The sequence below is a fragment of the Rhincodon typus genome, chromosome 4, assembly GCF_021869965.1.
Source record: "Rhincodon typus isolate 14 chromosome 4, sRhiTyp1.1, whole genome shotgun sequence".
Taxonomy (NCBI): Eukaryota; Metazoa; Chordata; class Chondrichthyes; order Orectolobiformes; family Rhincodontidae; genus Rhincodon; species Rhincodon typus.
Window position 1 is genome coordinate 9353590 of NC_063335.1, and position 16600 is coordinate 9370189.

At 39.8% G+C, this 16600-nt stretch overlaps 1 protein-coding gene across 4 annotated transcripts in view; it reads left to right on the top strand.

Moving 5' to 3' along the window:
• The first annotated feature begins 4984 nt into the window (after positions 1-4984).
• Positions 4985-16600, top strand: part of vps41 (VPS41 subunit of HOPS complex) — a 138983-nt gene continuing 127367 nt past the window's right edge. Inside the window, exons 1-2 of one of the 4 annotated variants that reach the window (XM_020533969.2) lie at positions 4985-5151; positions 15026-15064. In XM_020533969.2, coding sequence (XP_020389558.1) covers positions 5098-5151; positions 15026-15064 — 93 coding nt within the window. In that variant the 5' untranslated portion in view covers positions 4985-5097. Of the gene's footprint in view, positions 5152-5256; positions 5423-15025; positions 15065-16600 lie in introns of those variants that run through there. The other 3 variants (XM_020533970.2, XM_048595819.1, XM_048595818.1) reach the window with 3 other exon arrangements.

The window sequence follows — 16600 nt, forward strand, 5'->3', positions numbered from 1 at the left end:
CAGCTGGGTTTTTCCAACAATTGGCAATGGATTTACGGATATCCTAGACTCTTAATTCCAGATATTTACTGAATTCAAATTCCACCACCTGCTGTGGCGGGATTCGAACCCAGGCATCCAAAACGTTACCTGGGTCTCTGGATTGACAGTCCAGCAATAATACTACTAGGTCATCGCCTCCCCGACAGTAAGTAAGCTCCTTTATGGATGAATCTTCTCCAACTTGGTCTTAAGCTAGAGATTCCTGCGTTGTTGGGGACATTGCATTTTTCAGTTGAATTTGAGGATGCCTTCAAAGCTTTTCATCTGCTCACCTAGTAATTGTTTGCTGTGACGAAGTTTTGAGGAGACAGCTTGTTTTGGAAGTCTTCTGTCAGACATGCAGGCCTGTCCAATACAGCTGGTTGATCAAAACTAATGCCCCTATACTGAGGATGTTCACTGGAAGAGATCACGGATATTGGAGCACATATTTTGCCAGTGAATGTACAAGATATTTTGTGGCAGTTACACAGGTTGTGCACACTTACACACAAATGCACACCCTCATACTCACATGTTCACACTCACAATCATACACAAATCACACAGTCACACACCTAAACCCACACCTTCACACTTAAAAACAACTGGCACATATCCTCATGTTCTCATGCACATCACACTCATACACACAAACACACATACACAACATATATATAAGCACCTTCATAGACACCTTTGCACTGTCACACTAAAATACATTCAGAGAAACCTGAAATGCTTCCACTTTGATATATAGCCACATATATAACCAAGCGCACCTTTATATTTCTACACATCCTCACATGCACAAACACCCATGCACTAACAGATATACTAACAGACTAAGGAATACTTGACACACTCAGATGCACATTCAAAAACCACATCTATACACGACACATGCTTCTTGCATTCCCAAACTTGCTATCAGTAATGGCTGAACGTACAACATGTAGCAAAGGCTACAGATATTGACAGTAATACCAAAGACTTGTACTCCATAATTAGCCACATCACTAATCAATCTAATCCAGTGCAGTTGCAACAACGGCATCGTCCTGACAATAAGTAAAATTACCCAGAATTATAATGTCCTCAAAAACCAGAACAAACCTAACCCAGTCAGTTACAACCCTATCAGTCTGTTCTCGATCATCAGCAAAGTGATGGAAAGTGTCATCAACAGTACCAGCAAACAGCACTTGCACAGCAAGAACCAACACTGCCATGCTCCCTTTAGCCCCACTAATGCCTCTCAGATCCTGACATCATTACAGTCTTGGTTGAAACATAGATGAAGAGCTGAATTGAACAAGTGACATGAATGCGACTGCCCTTGACATCAAGACAGTATTTGTGTGAGTGGGGCATCAACAATTCCGGCAAAATTTAAATGAATAGGAATCAGGAAGAGAACCACACACTGACAGGAGTCATAACCAGCACAAATGAAAATGGTTGCGGCTGTTACAGCCTTAGCTGCAGAACATTGCAGGTGTTGCTCAGAGTGGTAAGTTATTTATTTTTTATTCATTTATGTGATGTGGGCAGCCCTGGCTGGGCCAACATTTATTGCCCACCCCTGGTTTCCTTCAAGAAGATAGTGGTGAGCTGCCTTCATGGACTGCTACAGTCCATTTGGTGTAGATCCACCCGCAGTGCTGTAAGGAGAGAGTCCCAGGATTTTGACCCAGCGGCACTAAAGTATCGGCAATATCTTTCCTAGTCTGAAGTAGCTTGGAGGGGAACTTGGCAGATGGCGGTGTATCCATCTATCTGCTCCCTTGTTCTTCTCAATGGTAGTGGTTATGGGCTTGGCAGATACTTAACCCCATCATCTTCAGCTTCATTTTCAATGGCTTTCCTTCCATCATAAAGTCAGAAGGAAGGTTGTACATTGAAGATTGCACAATGTTCAGCATCATTAACAATTCTTCAGGTACTGTAGATGTCCATGCCTGAATGCAAAACAACTGAATGCAAGAAGTGATAAGTATTGTCCACTTTACACAAGTGCCAGGCAATGACTAATTCCAACAGCAGAGAATCTAACTATCTCTCCATGACTCTCAATGGCATTAGTGTAGCTGAATCCCCTCCGATCAGCATCCCAGTTGTTATCATTGACAAGAAAATAAACTGAACCAACCATATAAATACAGGAATTACAACAGCAGATCAGAGACTAGGAATCCTGCAGAAAGTAACTCATTTTCTCTCTCCTCAATGTCTATCAATCATCTACAAGGCACAAGTCAGCCATATGATAGGATACTCTCCATAGGGGCTTTTGTTGTGCAGTAGTAGTGTCCCTAACTTTAAGCCAGAAGGCTTGGGTTTAAGGGATACCTGTTTCAGAGGTGTATCATAACATGACTGAAGCGGTTGTTTGAAAAACATCTCTTGTGACGCAGTGGTAGTATGTGTACTTCTGAGCCAGGAGGCCCAGGTTAAAGTCCCAAATGCCCTAGAGGTGTGTAATAACATCTCTGAAAACGCTGATTACATAATATCTAGAACACTCTCCATTCAACTGAATAAGTGCAGCTCAAGAAGCTAAAAACTTTTTTTTGGGTCTTTTCTTTAATAAAGGTCTGAAAATCAATTTGAGCAGTGAACTAAAGTTTTTTTTTTCCAAGAAAGCATGTGACTGAAATTAATTGACTCAATCAGCTACCTGGGAAATCAATTGCTGAATGTTTACAAAGTTGAACTTGTATGACATACTGAAAAACAGATGGCCAGAGACCATTTATTAGTCGAGTTCAGAAGAAAAATTTCCCAGACGGAGTATTAGCTGTTTTATAGAAATCTCTAGACTATGAGAGGTTAGTTTGAGTCAGTCTCCAAGCTGTGAGAGTTGGTAGAAATCTCCAAGCTGTTAGAATCAGAAGGAAACATCTGAGCCATCGGAGCTAGAAAGAAATCTTTAATTGCTTCAGCAGTCCAAGGAGCAGAGCTGGAAAGAATGATTCAAGTTAAAGAGTTAACATAGTAATTATAATTCAAGGTTTTACATGACTGTAAAAGATATCGCTGGGAAACAGTTGAAATTTTGTATTTTTGCTGTTTATGTTAGATCTTTCTAAATTATCAAATTATCATACTTTTTTTTCCTTTTTGTATGATAAACATTTTTACTTTTGTTAGAAGAACATTGCAGCCTCGTGTGTATCAATAAGTGATCGCCACAGTAGCCAAACTACAAAAATAAAACTGACATTCTATCAAGCCAGGTTTCACTCTGAGATCTGGTTTGTCTACCTTTACCATCAGCAGGGATCATAACACATATTATGACTTGATACAGCTAACCAAATGTTTGGTCAAACAGTTGAATTTTAAAGAATGTCTTAAAGGAGCTACAAGTGTAGAAGTGGAAGTCAGGTAACCAACCGCATCAGATTTTCCAGGAACAAAAACAAAGTTGCTGGAAAAGCTCAGCAGGTCTGGCAGCATCTGCGAAGGAAAAAACAGAGTTAATGTTTTGGGTCTGGTGGCCCTTCCTCAGAATTGGATTTTCCAGGACCATCTTATATTGGAGGTCTATGCTCTGGACAGTCTCTAGCCAGGATGCTGTTGTCCTGTAACTTTTGTGGTTTAACTCTTATGTAGCCTCAGTAAGTCTTCCACTTACATGTGCACTGTGATGGTCCACTGTGACAAGTTCAGAAAAAACATAAAAGGTAGGATCAGGAGTAGGCCATTCAACCCATCAAATCTGCTCAATCCCATCAATTTCTCCAACAACATTTCTCTACTGATATAGATTTGCTTCAGTGCATCTGTCTCACTAAATCTTGTACTCCTGATCATTTCTGGTACATTATTTGTGTTCTCTTTAGTGAAGATAGAAGCGAAGTATGAACTTAGTTGGTCAGCCATTTCTCTGCTCCCCATTATAAATTCCCCCATTTCTGACAGAAAAGGACCTACATCAACCCCCAACTTTTACAGGTTCTGCAGCACATATAAACTCACACCATCAGATGCCAAATGTTTTTAGTTTAGTATGCAAGAGTTAGTTACCCTAATGGAGAGGTTGACAGTTGGAATTCCAGAGTTTAAGACTTGGATAATTAAAGGCACAACTGGTGGTGGCACTAAAAGTGGAGATGCACAGATGATTACAGTTGGATGAATATTAAGCTCTCAGAGTCTTGTAGGGATGGATGAGAATTTTAAAATCAAAGTAATCAATATAAACTCTGAGACTGAAGTGATGGCTCATTGGTAATTGGGCAAGCGAGAATTTTGAATCCATTCAGATCAAGACAGATTGGACAAAGAAACAAATATGAACTAATGGAGTCAGCAGAGACTTGATGACAGCATGTATAGCAAACATTGTCAATATTTTGAGAACCTAACTAAAGTGATAGATAAGGGAGTCTATAGTTACTCGTGTAGATTTCCAGAAGACATTTGATAAGGTTTCACATGTGAGACTGTTAACACAAATAAGAGTGGATGGAATTGGAAGTATCCACAGTAATCAATTGTTTTGCATTTGGTGAGGAATCTGTCTTCTATTAATGTTCACTGTGCTTGATTAGTCAAGCCTGGATGCAGATCCAGAAGATAAACAAAGCTGCTGTAAGTTGTCAAAAGCTAGAGCTGTAAGCATGAAACAAACATGAAGCTCTGTAAATCAAACCTCTTGCACACATTGAAAATCGTGTGTTATCTTTGCGTAACTCTGAGGCACATAAAATTGACAACATACCTATTCAGAGGATAGGGAATAAGGCAGAAGATAGAAAACAAGAGGTTAGGAAATAATAGGTACGCACTCAAACTGCAGGATGATGTCTTTGGGGTGTCCAGTCGAATATTCAGTGAGTGAGGTGGATATTGGGGATGTTCTCTGGTGATTGAACTTCAACATTACAGAGTGCAAGGGAAAAGAAACGTACCGAATTCGGAACCAGGTCTCTTTAAACCCCTCCGTCCTCTCTGACAGGCTTTACCAAACTGGACTACAACTCCCAGCGGCCTCAGCGGCAGCCGCCGCGCAGGCGCCGTCCGCCGGTCTCCCTCAGTTCTGAAAGGACGCTGGGAGCCAGGAGCAACATGGCGGAAGTGGAGCGGGTAAATACAGGCGGGCAGGGGATCTCCGTGTTAATGGTCAGTGTGTGTATTTTCATGGGGCAGCTTCTCAGAGAAATGACAGTGAGCATGAGCCGACGAGCTGCACTCCCTATCGCCGGGATGGTCGAGGGCCCACAGGATATTGTCAGATTGTGGGAGTTGTCTATGTCCCTGTCTAAAATCCCACAACATTACTGAAGGACTGGTTTCGTTCAGCTTTCCGCTTCAATCTGTTCTTATGTCATTTCTAAATATGCAATGTGCAGGGATTGCCTTCGCTTCAACAAATACATATTCGAAAGCAAGTGTAAGAGTGCATATTGTTGCTACACTTTTCTATCAAGGATTGTTTAGCGAATATGCTCACGGCTTAGCTGAAGTTTCATAGGTGTCTAATATAAGTGTCCTTGCTATATCTCTTGTGGCTTCCTTCACCTGCGAATCTTTTAAGATTATGATGCCCTTCCGCTGTTAATCTCTTATTCATTTCCGATTTTAGTTGCTGCACTATTGGCAGGCTTGCCTTCAGCTACCAAGGCCCTATACTTTGCAGTCTCTTCCTTAAACTTTTCCACCTCTTTACCTCTGTTTTCTTCTCAACCTGCCTTTGGTCAGCTGTCCCGCTGTCTGAATTGCATTTAATTTGATCATGCTACTTTGAAGCGCATGGGATTTTTTTTGGGCAACAAGGGGGACATGTAAATATAAAGGTGAGATATTGTCTGCAAATCTGCCACTGGCAATCGTTTAATGAAGCAGGGGTTGGGGGGTTCCTCCGGTTTGAATTTTGTACAGACTATGAGCTGTTCTACAATTAAATGGGAAAAAGGGCGTATTTTAAAGGAATGTTTATTCAAATGATTTTTTTTTTGAAGTCACATTGCCGCCTGACTGAGGAACAGTTTTCCAGTAGATTGCTGGTATTCAAGAATGTCTAGAATGTTCTCTTTTCCTAACCTAGCAGAGATGTTTGAAAATGTTTGGATTAGGGAGTGAATTCAGAGGTACACAACTTGCTGTCGAATTTCAATGCGTGTTTAAAAGCCAGGTAACCCAGTAGCAACCTTATGTAGGTAATCAATGAAATAGAAGGAGTAAACATGCAACAATCCTTTCTGATTCATACAATTCTGGTCGCCCTCCTATAAGAAGGATGTTGTTAAACTGTAAAAGGTGCAGGAAAGATTTACAAGGATGTTGCTGGTACTGCAGCATTTGAGTTATAAGGAGAGGCTGGGACTATTTTCCCCTGGAGTGTTGGAGGTTGAGGGGTGACCTTTTGAGATTTATAAAATTATGAGGGGCATAGATAAGGGGAATAGCCACGGTTTTTTCCAAGAGTAGGGGAGTCCAAAACTAGAGGGCATAGATATAAGGTGAGAGGGGAAAGATTTAAAAGGGACCTGAGGGTGATGTGTATATGGAACGAGCTGCCAGAGTAAGTGTTAGACGTGGGTATAATTACAACATTTAAAAGACAGAGACATGAATAGGAAAGATTTAAAGGGATATGGACCAAACACTAGCAAATGGGGCTAGTTGAGTTTGGGGAACCTGGTCAGCATGGACAAGTTGGACTAAAGGGTCTGTTTCCGTGCTGTATGACTCTGTGTACCAGGACAGCAAGCTAAGAGGCCAGAGGATTCAGGACTTCTGAAGAACATGTTTACGGTAGATATTGAGGTATTTAGTTTGAGGGTAGTCAAGCTTCTATAAGTAACTGAGGCCAAGACACTGACCTCTTTTTGATGAGGAAACTATTTAGGCTGTTGTGAAGATGGAGTTAATATCCTGCAGGGATAGGTTGAAATGGATCATGTGAGGGCTGTTTTATGGTGAATGTTTATCATGCATTAAACAATCTTTTGGGAGCAGGAATCTTGTCAATATGAAACTTTTACAGTGTCATGTAAAGATATTGTTTCTAGCCAAAATTAAAACTCAATGTGTCAACATAAAGATCAGCCATCCAAGCCCATGCCTAAGACTCAAACGGACCAACCACTTTAACCTCTTTTGAGAAGTGATACTACATTCGAGGCATTAAATGAATGATTTGGAATTTGGTGCATTATTAAAAAAAACTGCTAGAAAGGCAGTTTCTGTTTTTGTTTCTGATTTCCAGCATACGCAGTTCTTTCAGTTTTTATTTGGTTCATTATAAGGATTGCAAGCAACTGGATGCTGCATTTACTATATTTCAAGGTGGCATTCAACCATATTTCTTCTTTAATAGGCAAACCAAAATAAAAGTGCTCCTCAATTTAGTACAGTCATTGTATACTTCTATAAAATGTGTTTAATTGCAGAAATAAGATGTTATAGTAACACATTTTAGAGCTTTCTCTTTCAGCACTGATATGGTTTATGACAGTATCAGTTGATTACTTCCAGAATTTTCTGAATTCATTTATCTAATAGGACAGCAGTATCTAATGGCTGAGAATTGGAGTTAATATTTTTGGTCTTCTGACCTGTCATCAAATCTCAACTCAACTAATAAAATCTTTGGCTATGTAAATAATCCCTGGTAGTATTTGCAATGTGAATGTCTGGCCTAATTTGCCAAATATGTCAACATTTATAAATTGCTAAAGTCAGCAAGTTCCACGCACAAAACTTTGTTAACCACCTGGGAAATCTGTCTCTTGAAATTTCTGTGACAGTTCCAGCCTTAGTTTTAGTCATGTGCTGTTTTAAAAATGTGTAAATAATTATGTAATATTTTACAGGCAATTCCTCTTGGTTCGAAATATCTCTTATTTCAACATTAAATCTCCCAAACCGCCTCCTCCACATCATGTTTGTGTCAGATCATGGGTTCTGCAGATGTGATGTGAATTTTTTTATTTTTATCATTAGACTATATCATGATTGGATATATTTCGTCTTTGAGGAGTTAAGTTACTTATTTTAACAGAAACTATACTTCCGAATCATATAGTTTTCACCAAAATATCCTATATGTTTTGTGTTTATTGTCTGAAATGAAGTGTTCTGTAAATGATTGAAAAATTTTTATGATAGCTCTTCCTATCAAACACAGAGTCCTTGAATGTTCCAGAACAGGATTAGACTATTGAGCATTAAATTTGTCATTTTTTTCTTCCATATGAGCCACTTGGACTAATCCAACTCCTTGCTCACTCCCAGCTTATTTTAATATTTCCATCGTCAAACAACTACATAATAAATTATAAAAAGGGACTCTGTGCCAATTTTAGAACATAGTAGTGAATTCTGTATTAGCTTCATTTTGCCTCTCCAAGAGGTGACATGCTGCTCTGTGTGTCTATATAAAGTATTTGCGGTTGGGAGATGCTGCTGGTGTAAAGTGCTGGCTAGGGAGAATGGGTTTAATGGAATCTACAGGTTGACATTAGGGTTTTATAAACTTCACTTTTTCTATCCTTTTTGGTGCTGTACATTCAAATCGCCACGTGTAGAGATGCAATTTTACTTAAATTTAAGGTCAACACATAGAATTTATGTCCTGTTCAGTCCTTCTAGTTCACCCTAAAGTGCTGTCAGTACGATAATTTGCATCACGTCCTAATCATACAACATCCAATGACTTGGTTTCCTATCTACTCCCTGTCTGCCAAAGCTTTGATTTTAAAATCTCCCTATTTCTGTCTCTATCTCCCCATCTTTAAATTCTTCCAGCCCTTCAATTTCTGGAGTGTTGTTTCTCCAATTCTAGTCCCAACACCTCCAGATCCTTGGTGGCTCTTCCTTCAACTATTTGGACCCTCAGTTCTGAACTGCTCCATTCCCCCTATCTGAAAGGACTGCTTCATTGGCTTGGCCTAAGTTTCTGCACGGTCACACTCTGCTGAAGTGCCTTGGAATATTTCAGCATGTTAAAAAACACTAAATAACAGTCATCGCAGCTTATAATTAGAGGATTCAGCCCACAAAGTTAATGCTGGATTTCTGTAAAGCAATCCAGTTAGTCCCACTGACCTACTCTATCCCTACAGGGTATTTACCTCCGGTGACCATCCAATTTCCTTTTGAAATCATTGACTATTTCAATTCCACCATCCTTTGGATGATAGAACATAACATTGCATAACAACGGTTTTTACACTCACCTCTGATCTCTTGCTGTTAAACTGAAATCAGTGTCCCTAGTCCTCGCCCCATAATCAACTAATAGGAACAGCTTTTCTTTTTGAACTTTATTTAAATCTTTTGCTCCTGGGGATTATTTCTGGAACATTGAGCCCAACATAGGTCTAGAGACATTGAATCACTTGGTATCCTGAGGGGAAAAACATCCTCAAGGAGCACCACCAGCTGACAGCTAACAAAGGACTGCCACTGACACAGAACAGACTGAAATTCAGTCCTTACTGGACCACCCACCCTACCCTAAAGATTGCTCTCCCACTCTTGATGGTATATCTCCTGGTTAACTGCAAAAGTCACCAAGTAGAACCTGGTAGCTGACTCAAAGTGGTGAAATCCCAGATGCAAGTTGAGCGCTGTGCTTTGTTGTTAGAAGAATGGAATTGAAAAGTAGGAAGATTCTGCTAAACCTTCATAAAACTTTGGTTAGACCAGACTCACGACTACTGTTTTCGGTCTGGCCACCATATTATAAAATGGCTATAGATAGGATGGACAAGATGCAGAGAAGATTTAAAAGGACAATACCGGAAATGTGTGGGTATAAATATTGGGAATAGATTAAGAGACCGCATCTCTTCTCTCCTTGAAGAAAGAAGGCTCATGGATGTCCTAATAGAGGCCTTTAAAATTATGAAAACAGTTTATAAAGAAGCAGTTTCCCTTGTGGAGAAAAAGTATTACCAGAAGCTGCCAATGTAAAATAGTCACCAAGAAATCAAGTTGGGAATTCAAAATAAACTTCTTTACTCAAAGAATTGTAAGAGTGTGGAGTTAATTACAATAGGAACAAATTGAAGTAAAGGACTTAACAGACTTTCTTTTGGAACTTCATCAGTAGCTTTTTGGAAATTGTGAAATGTCACATCACATGGTTTCCCACAATCCACTGACATTGTTACTTACTTGCACGAGCTCACTTTGGTCAGGCTGGATCATGCTTACTGATTCCATTTTCACTTGGCTTATTGTCAAAAAGATAGTCCTTCAACTTATTCCTGATAATTGATTCTGTTATTTGCAATTGACTGAAAGAAATGCTAATATCAGCGGTATCTCTCTGTTTTGTTACTCAGTCTGAACATGAGTTAAATTAGCTTGTTGTCAATCTTCTGACACCTCTGCAGAGGCCATTGATTCTGATTGTCAGTGCTTGAAATCTCTCCCCAATCTCTTGGGAGTTTAAGCTAAATACTATTAGCCTCTGGTGGTTTACATATTCTGATCCTTCTTCGCTTTTTTATGTACTTCAATCCCATTTATAGTGAAGCAGTAGTTTATACCTAGCATACCTTTGTTTGGAGAGGGTATCTTGCTTATGTTGTTTTCTCACGAATGCTGAGGAAGTAGATATTCAGAATATTTACGATTGTGAGTTCATCAATTTCAAGTTTATGAAATACTCCTTGGAAACTGATGCTGATGAAATTACCAATACAGTACATACCTAGTGTTAAGCAATAGATTTGTAAAGATATATGTTGTGAGGTTTTACACAGTTAGTCTTGCAAAGTAGTATCAGAAGTTTCTTTTTCAGAATTTTACATCAGGACCTTTTAAATACAACCATCAAGTAGATTGTTATTATTGGGTGTCAATCATCTCAGCCACTGGATATCGCTGTAAGAGTTCCTCAGGGCAGTGTCCTGGCTGAACTATTATTAACCGCCTCATCAATAAGCTTACTCTGTCAGAAGTGGGGATGTTTGCTGATAGTTGCACAATGTTTAGCATCTTTTATTACTCAGATTCTGATGCAGTCCTTGTCCATGTACAGCAAGGCTTTGATAGCATTCAAACTCAGCTTGATAATTGGCACTTAGCATATACGCTGCACTAGGGGTCTTGTGGCACAGTGCTCGTGTCCCTGCCATTGCACCAGAGAACCAGCTTGGGATGTAATGGGTACAGAGTTTTTTTTTAAATTCACTTGTAGGGTGTGCATAGCTGGCCTGCATTTATTGCCCATCTTAGTTGCCCTTGCGAAGGTGGGGGTGAACTGCATTCTTGAGCTGCTGCAGTTCACATGTTGTAGGTTGACCCACTATGCCCTGAGGGAGGGAATTCCAGGATTTTGACCCAGTGATAGCAAAGGAACGGTGATCTAATTCCAGGTCAGGATGATGAGTGGTTGGGAGTGAAACTTATACACGGAAACACCACCATGTGCCTGCTGTCCTTGTCCTTCTAGTTGGAAATGGTCATGGATTTAGAAGGTGCTGTCAGAGGATTTTTCGTGAATTTCTGCAGTAATCTTGTTGATAGTACACACTGCTGCTGCTGAGTGTCAGTGGTGGATAGAGTGGATGCTTGTGGATGTAGGGCTACATCGGGCTGCTTTGTCCTGTACGGTGTCAAACTTCTTGAGTTTTTTTGGGGCTGCACTCATCCAGGCAAGTGGGAAGTATCCCATTACACTCCTGACTTGAGCCTTGTAGATATTGGACAGGCTTTGGGGAGTCAGGAGGTGAGTTACTCGCTACAGTATTCCTAGCCTCTGACCTGCTTTTGTTGTCACTATGTTTATGTGGTGAGTCCAGTTGAGTTTCTGGTCAATGATAGCCCCCAGGATGTTGATAGTAGGGGATTCAGTGATGGTAACACCATTGAATGTCATGGGTCGGTGGTTAGATTGTCTCTTATTGGTGATGGTCATAGCCTGGCATTTTGTGTGGTGTGAATGTTACTTGCCACTTGTCAGCCCAGGTCTAGATATTGTCCAGAGCTTGTTGCACTTGAACATGGGCTGCTTCAGTATCTGAGGAGTCACAAATGGTGCTGAGCATTGTGCAATCATTGTCAAGCATCCTCACTTCTGAACTTATGATGGAGGGAAGGTCATTGATGAAGCAGCTGAAGATGGTTGGACCTAGGCACTACCCTGAGGAAATCCTACAGAGAAGACCTGGAGTTGAGATGATTGACTGCCACAACCGTCTTCCTACGTGTCAGGTATAACTCCAACATCTGAGTCAACTTGCCTGATTTAAAATTTAACAAAATTGGCAGTTAACTGTCAATCAGTACTAACAAGTGCGTTCTCCATGGCAACTTCACAAACAGACTCCACTTGTCAATCAACCAGCTCTCTCCTCTCATGAAGTATAAATGCTTATTTTCCCCTTGAATATGTAATCTTGTGAGATTTTCTGATTTGTGCAAGGAAATGTCTTTTTCACAGCAGTGTTAAAGCGAAATTGATGTAGTACCGTAAACTTTGTTTTACCTGGCACCTTATGAACTGGCACTCTCGATAAACCAGCAAAAAAGTATATACCTGAAATACTGGAAGTTTACTGTATTATAGCAATGCCCGAGTAGTCAGTTGAAGGTGCCAGTGAGAAGGCTCTTTGTCAGTGAATTTTATTTAAAGAAAAGTTGCATTTTTTAAAAAGTGATATCCCCTGCATTACGTTTCTATTACTCAGTGTGAGTTTTTACATTAATTATGTGGTGTGCTTGATCAACTAGAATATTTGATCAACTGGTTCACTCCTGGTTCCATAGATGCCAGTTAATAAAAAGTTTGCTGTATAATTTAATGATGTAGTATATTTCAATTTTCAAAAGACATCAAATAAGGTTTCACATAAAAGGTTGCTGTACAAGATAAGAGTTTTAAAAAAAGTGTTCTGAGGAAGGGTCACCGGATTCGAAACGTTAACTCTGGATTTTTTTCTTCACAGGTGCTGCCAGACCTGTTGAGCTTTACCAGCAACTTCTGTTTTTGTTCCAGATAAGAGTTTGTTGTCTGGGAAGTCATATATTAGTATGGAGAGAGAACTGGCTAACAAACAAAATTGTGATAAATGGGTTGTTTTCAGAATGACAAACTATAACTAGTGGAGTGCCACAGGAATTATTGCTGGGACCTCCCCTATTTATGATCTGATTAAGGAATTCCTGATTAAGGAATTAGGGGGAGGCGATGGCCTGGTGGTATTGTCGCTGGACTGTTTATCTGGGTCTCTGGATTATGTTCTGGGGACCCGGCTTTGAATCCCACCACGGCAGGTGGTGGAATTTGAATTCAATGAAATATCTGGAATTAAGAATCTAATGATGACCATGAAACCATTGTCAATTGTCGGAAAAACCCATCTGGTTCACTAATGTTCTTTAGGGAACTGCCATCCTTACCTGGTCTGGCCTACACGTGACTCCAGACGCACAGCAATGTGGTTGACTCTGAACAGCCCTCTGGACAATTAGAGATGGGCAATAAATGCTGCCTAACCAGCAACGCCTTCTTCCCATGAATGAATAAAGAACAAAAAATTGGGTGAAAGGACCAACTGTGTTGTAACCATATTTGCTTATTATATAAAGATAAACAGTAAGCATGTTGTGAGGAGCTTGCAGAATTTGAAAAGGAATATGGATATGTTAAATGAATGGGATAAAGTTTGACAAATGAAGTATAATGTTGGAAAATTGAGGTTTTCCACTTGACAGGGAGAATAGAAAAGTAGAGTATTATTCAAATGGAGGTAGATGGCAGAGTGCTGTGGTATAGAGGGACTTGGTTGTCTCTGTGTCAAAAAAAACTGTTAGCATGCACATTCAGCAAATGATCAGGATGTAAAATTGAATGTTGGCCTGTATTGAAAGGGAAATGGAATTTCCAATCTGGAAATCCCGCTACAACTCCCATTGGTGATATCACGTAGAGTACTGTCTGCAGTTTTTATCTCCTTACCTAAGGTGCGATATGCTTGCACTGGAGGCCGTTCAGAGTAGGCTCACTAGGCTGATTCCTGGGATGAAAAGTTTGTCTCATGAGGAAACGTTAAGCAGATTGTGTCTGTATTCATTGGAGTTCAAGAACAGGAGGAAGTAATCTTATTGGAACTTTTAAGATTCTCAGGAGACTTGACAGTATAGATGCTGAGACGATGTTTACACTTGTGGGTAATCTAGAACAATAGGGTGTAATTTCACAATAAGAAGTCTTCTATTTACGATGGAGATGAAGAATTTCTACTGTTAGAGTGTTTTAAGTCTTTGGAATTCCCTTCCCAACAAGAAGTTTGGGCTAAATAAAAACTGAAGGAACTGTGGATGCTGTAAGTCAGAAACAAAAACAGAACTTGCTGGAAAAGCTTGGCAGGTCTGACAGCATGTGTGGAGAGAAATCAGAGTTAATGTTTTGGGTTGAGTGACCCTTCCTCAGAACTGATGTCATTGGTTATGTTGAAGACTCTGTTAGGTTTTGGATTTGCAAATGAGTCTAGGGTAATGGTTGGCAAGAATGTGACCTTAACTGCAATATCAGATCAGTCGTGACCTTATGAATAGCGGAACAGCCTCAAGGGCCTACTCCCTGTATTCCTTAATTTTGCTTTGGCAACATTTTGACAGGATACCTCAAAGAAGTACCAAGAAATGAATTTGGATCTATTTATGCTTCAGTCACTCAACATGTTTGAAGTTAATACGCCTGTCACCCAACAAGCCACTGAACTGAACAAGGCAGTTCACCTTTATCTTCCAATTGTCAGATAAATTCTAAATCGCTCTAGATAAATAGATATTATTTAATATTAAAAATGTTTCTCAATTAAACCTTCTCAACTGGGAACTAATATGTAACATTGAAAAAGATTTGGAATTTACAGCGCAAAAGGGAAACAATTCAGCCCATCGTGCTAGGCTGGTATACTCCAATCCCATTTTACTTTTTTATCTGATTTTCTATTGCATTATTCCTTTTTGAGTAAGAGCCTATTCCATTCTAAATTCTACACTCTAATCCTAATCTGCCTGTCTATTACAGGTGACTGAAAGCTACGAAGGATCAACAGACGAATCCGAGGTAGGTTAAACATAGCGTAAGTGTTCTATATTAGTGCAAACACAATTAGCATCCACACCAGCACTGCACTGGCAATTGCGACCTATCAGTTCTTCGTGAGCACAACACATTGAATAAGGAGTGAGTTGCAATAGTGGATGAAGGAGATTAAACGCTGAGAAAGTGAAAACTAGTTTTAAAAATTGATTGGGTTTGAAGAATGATGTGATGGAGAACTTGGCAAGGCAACAGGAAGGAATGTGAACTGGTTTAAAGCATAAGATGTAGTTGAACCAACAAATATGTTCTCTTTTCCTGACCTATTTAGATCTTCAAACCATTTTCTAAATTGCATTCAACACCTGAGTACAACATTGCTGCTCCACCACCTTCTCAGCAACCTCCGACCACACCTTCTTGCTGAGAACGACAGTGATCTTTATCCGAAAAATCACTAACAAAAACAGAAGTTGTTGGAGAAGCTCAGCAGGTCTGGCAGCATCTGTGAAGAGAAATCGGAGTTAACGTTCGGGTGCAGTGACGCTTCCTCAGAGCAGTTCTGAGCATTTCTCTTCACAAATGCTGCCAGGCCTGCTGAGCTTTTCCAACAACTTCTGTTTTTGTTAGTGATCTTTATCTGATTGCTGGGGAAATGTATGACCCTTCTGCTTCACCTTGTATCCAGTGGTGATTTCAGAAACGCATTATTAAATGTGGTGCAACCCTTTCTCTATACCTACTATCCATCCTTAATGCTTTCAATTTGTATTAATGCACTGTCTCTTTAAATGTAGCTGAATTTGCATCTCATCCACAGTGGTTAAGAGACGTGAAATCTGGAAATCTTATTTGGTTCAGCTAAATTGAGATGGCAGATTCCAATCTCCAATTGATTTCTGGGCTTTGCCCACAGAATTCAGTTCTGTGGAAAATAAAATAAAATAAGAAATAGGAGCAGAATAAGAATTTATGGCCTTTTAAACTGCTCCTTAATCATGGTTAATCTTCTGACTCACCTCCACTTGACCACTCGACACATTTCTCTGTTTTCTAAGAAACCAAAAGTCTGTCAACCTTAAATATATGCAATTATGGAACACTTACAACCTTTTTGGTGAATAATTCTGAAGACTTTCAACCCTCTGAGTGAAAACGTTCTGATGACTTATCCTGAGAAGTGTGCAGTTTAGATTTATCTTCTTTTACGAAATGGAGTAAAATTTAAGGAGAACTGAATGGATCTTTTTAAGGGTCTTGATGTTTTGAATTGGCCATTTGCTTATCGGTAGTAATCCTGCCTCTAATAAATCCTGTACTCCTAGTGACGGAGACTATAACGCGGTCTCTAAATGTTGTGTTGACATCCAGCAGGGTATTTGTTTCTGGATGGAATGACCATTAGCACAGTGGTGACAGTAATTCCTTTGTTTGAGAGGTTGAGTTTGGACCTCAGCCCATATTCCTCTGGTTGAGCTCTGGTTAATGTTTAGTATGGGTACCAATGGTTGCAGGTGATGACTATCCATCCCACCCCATCCTAAATTCAAATTAAAATTG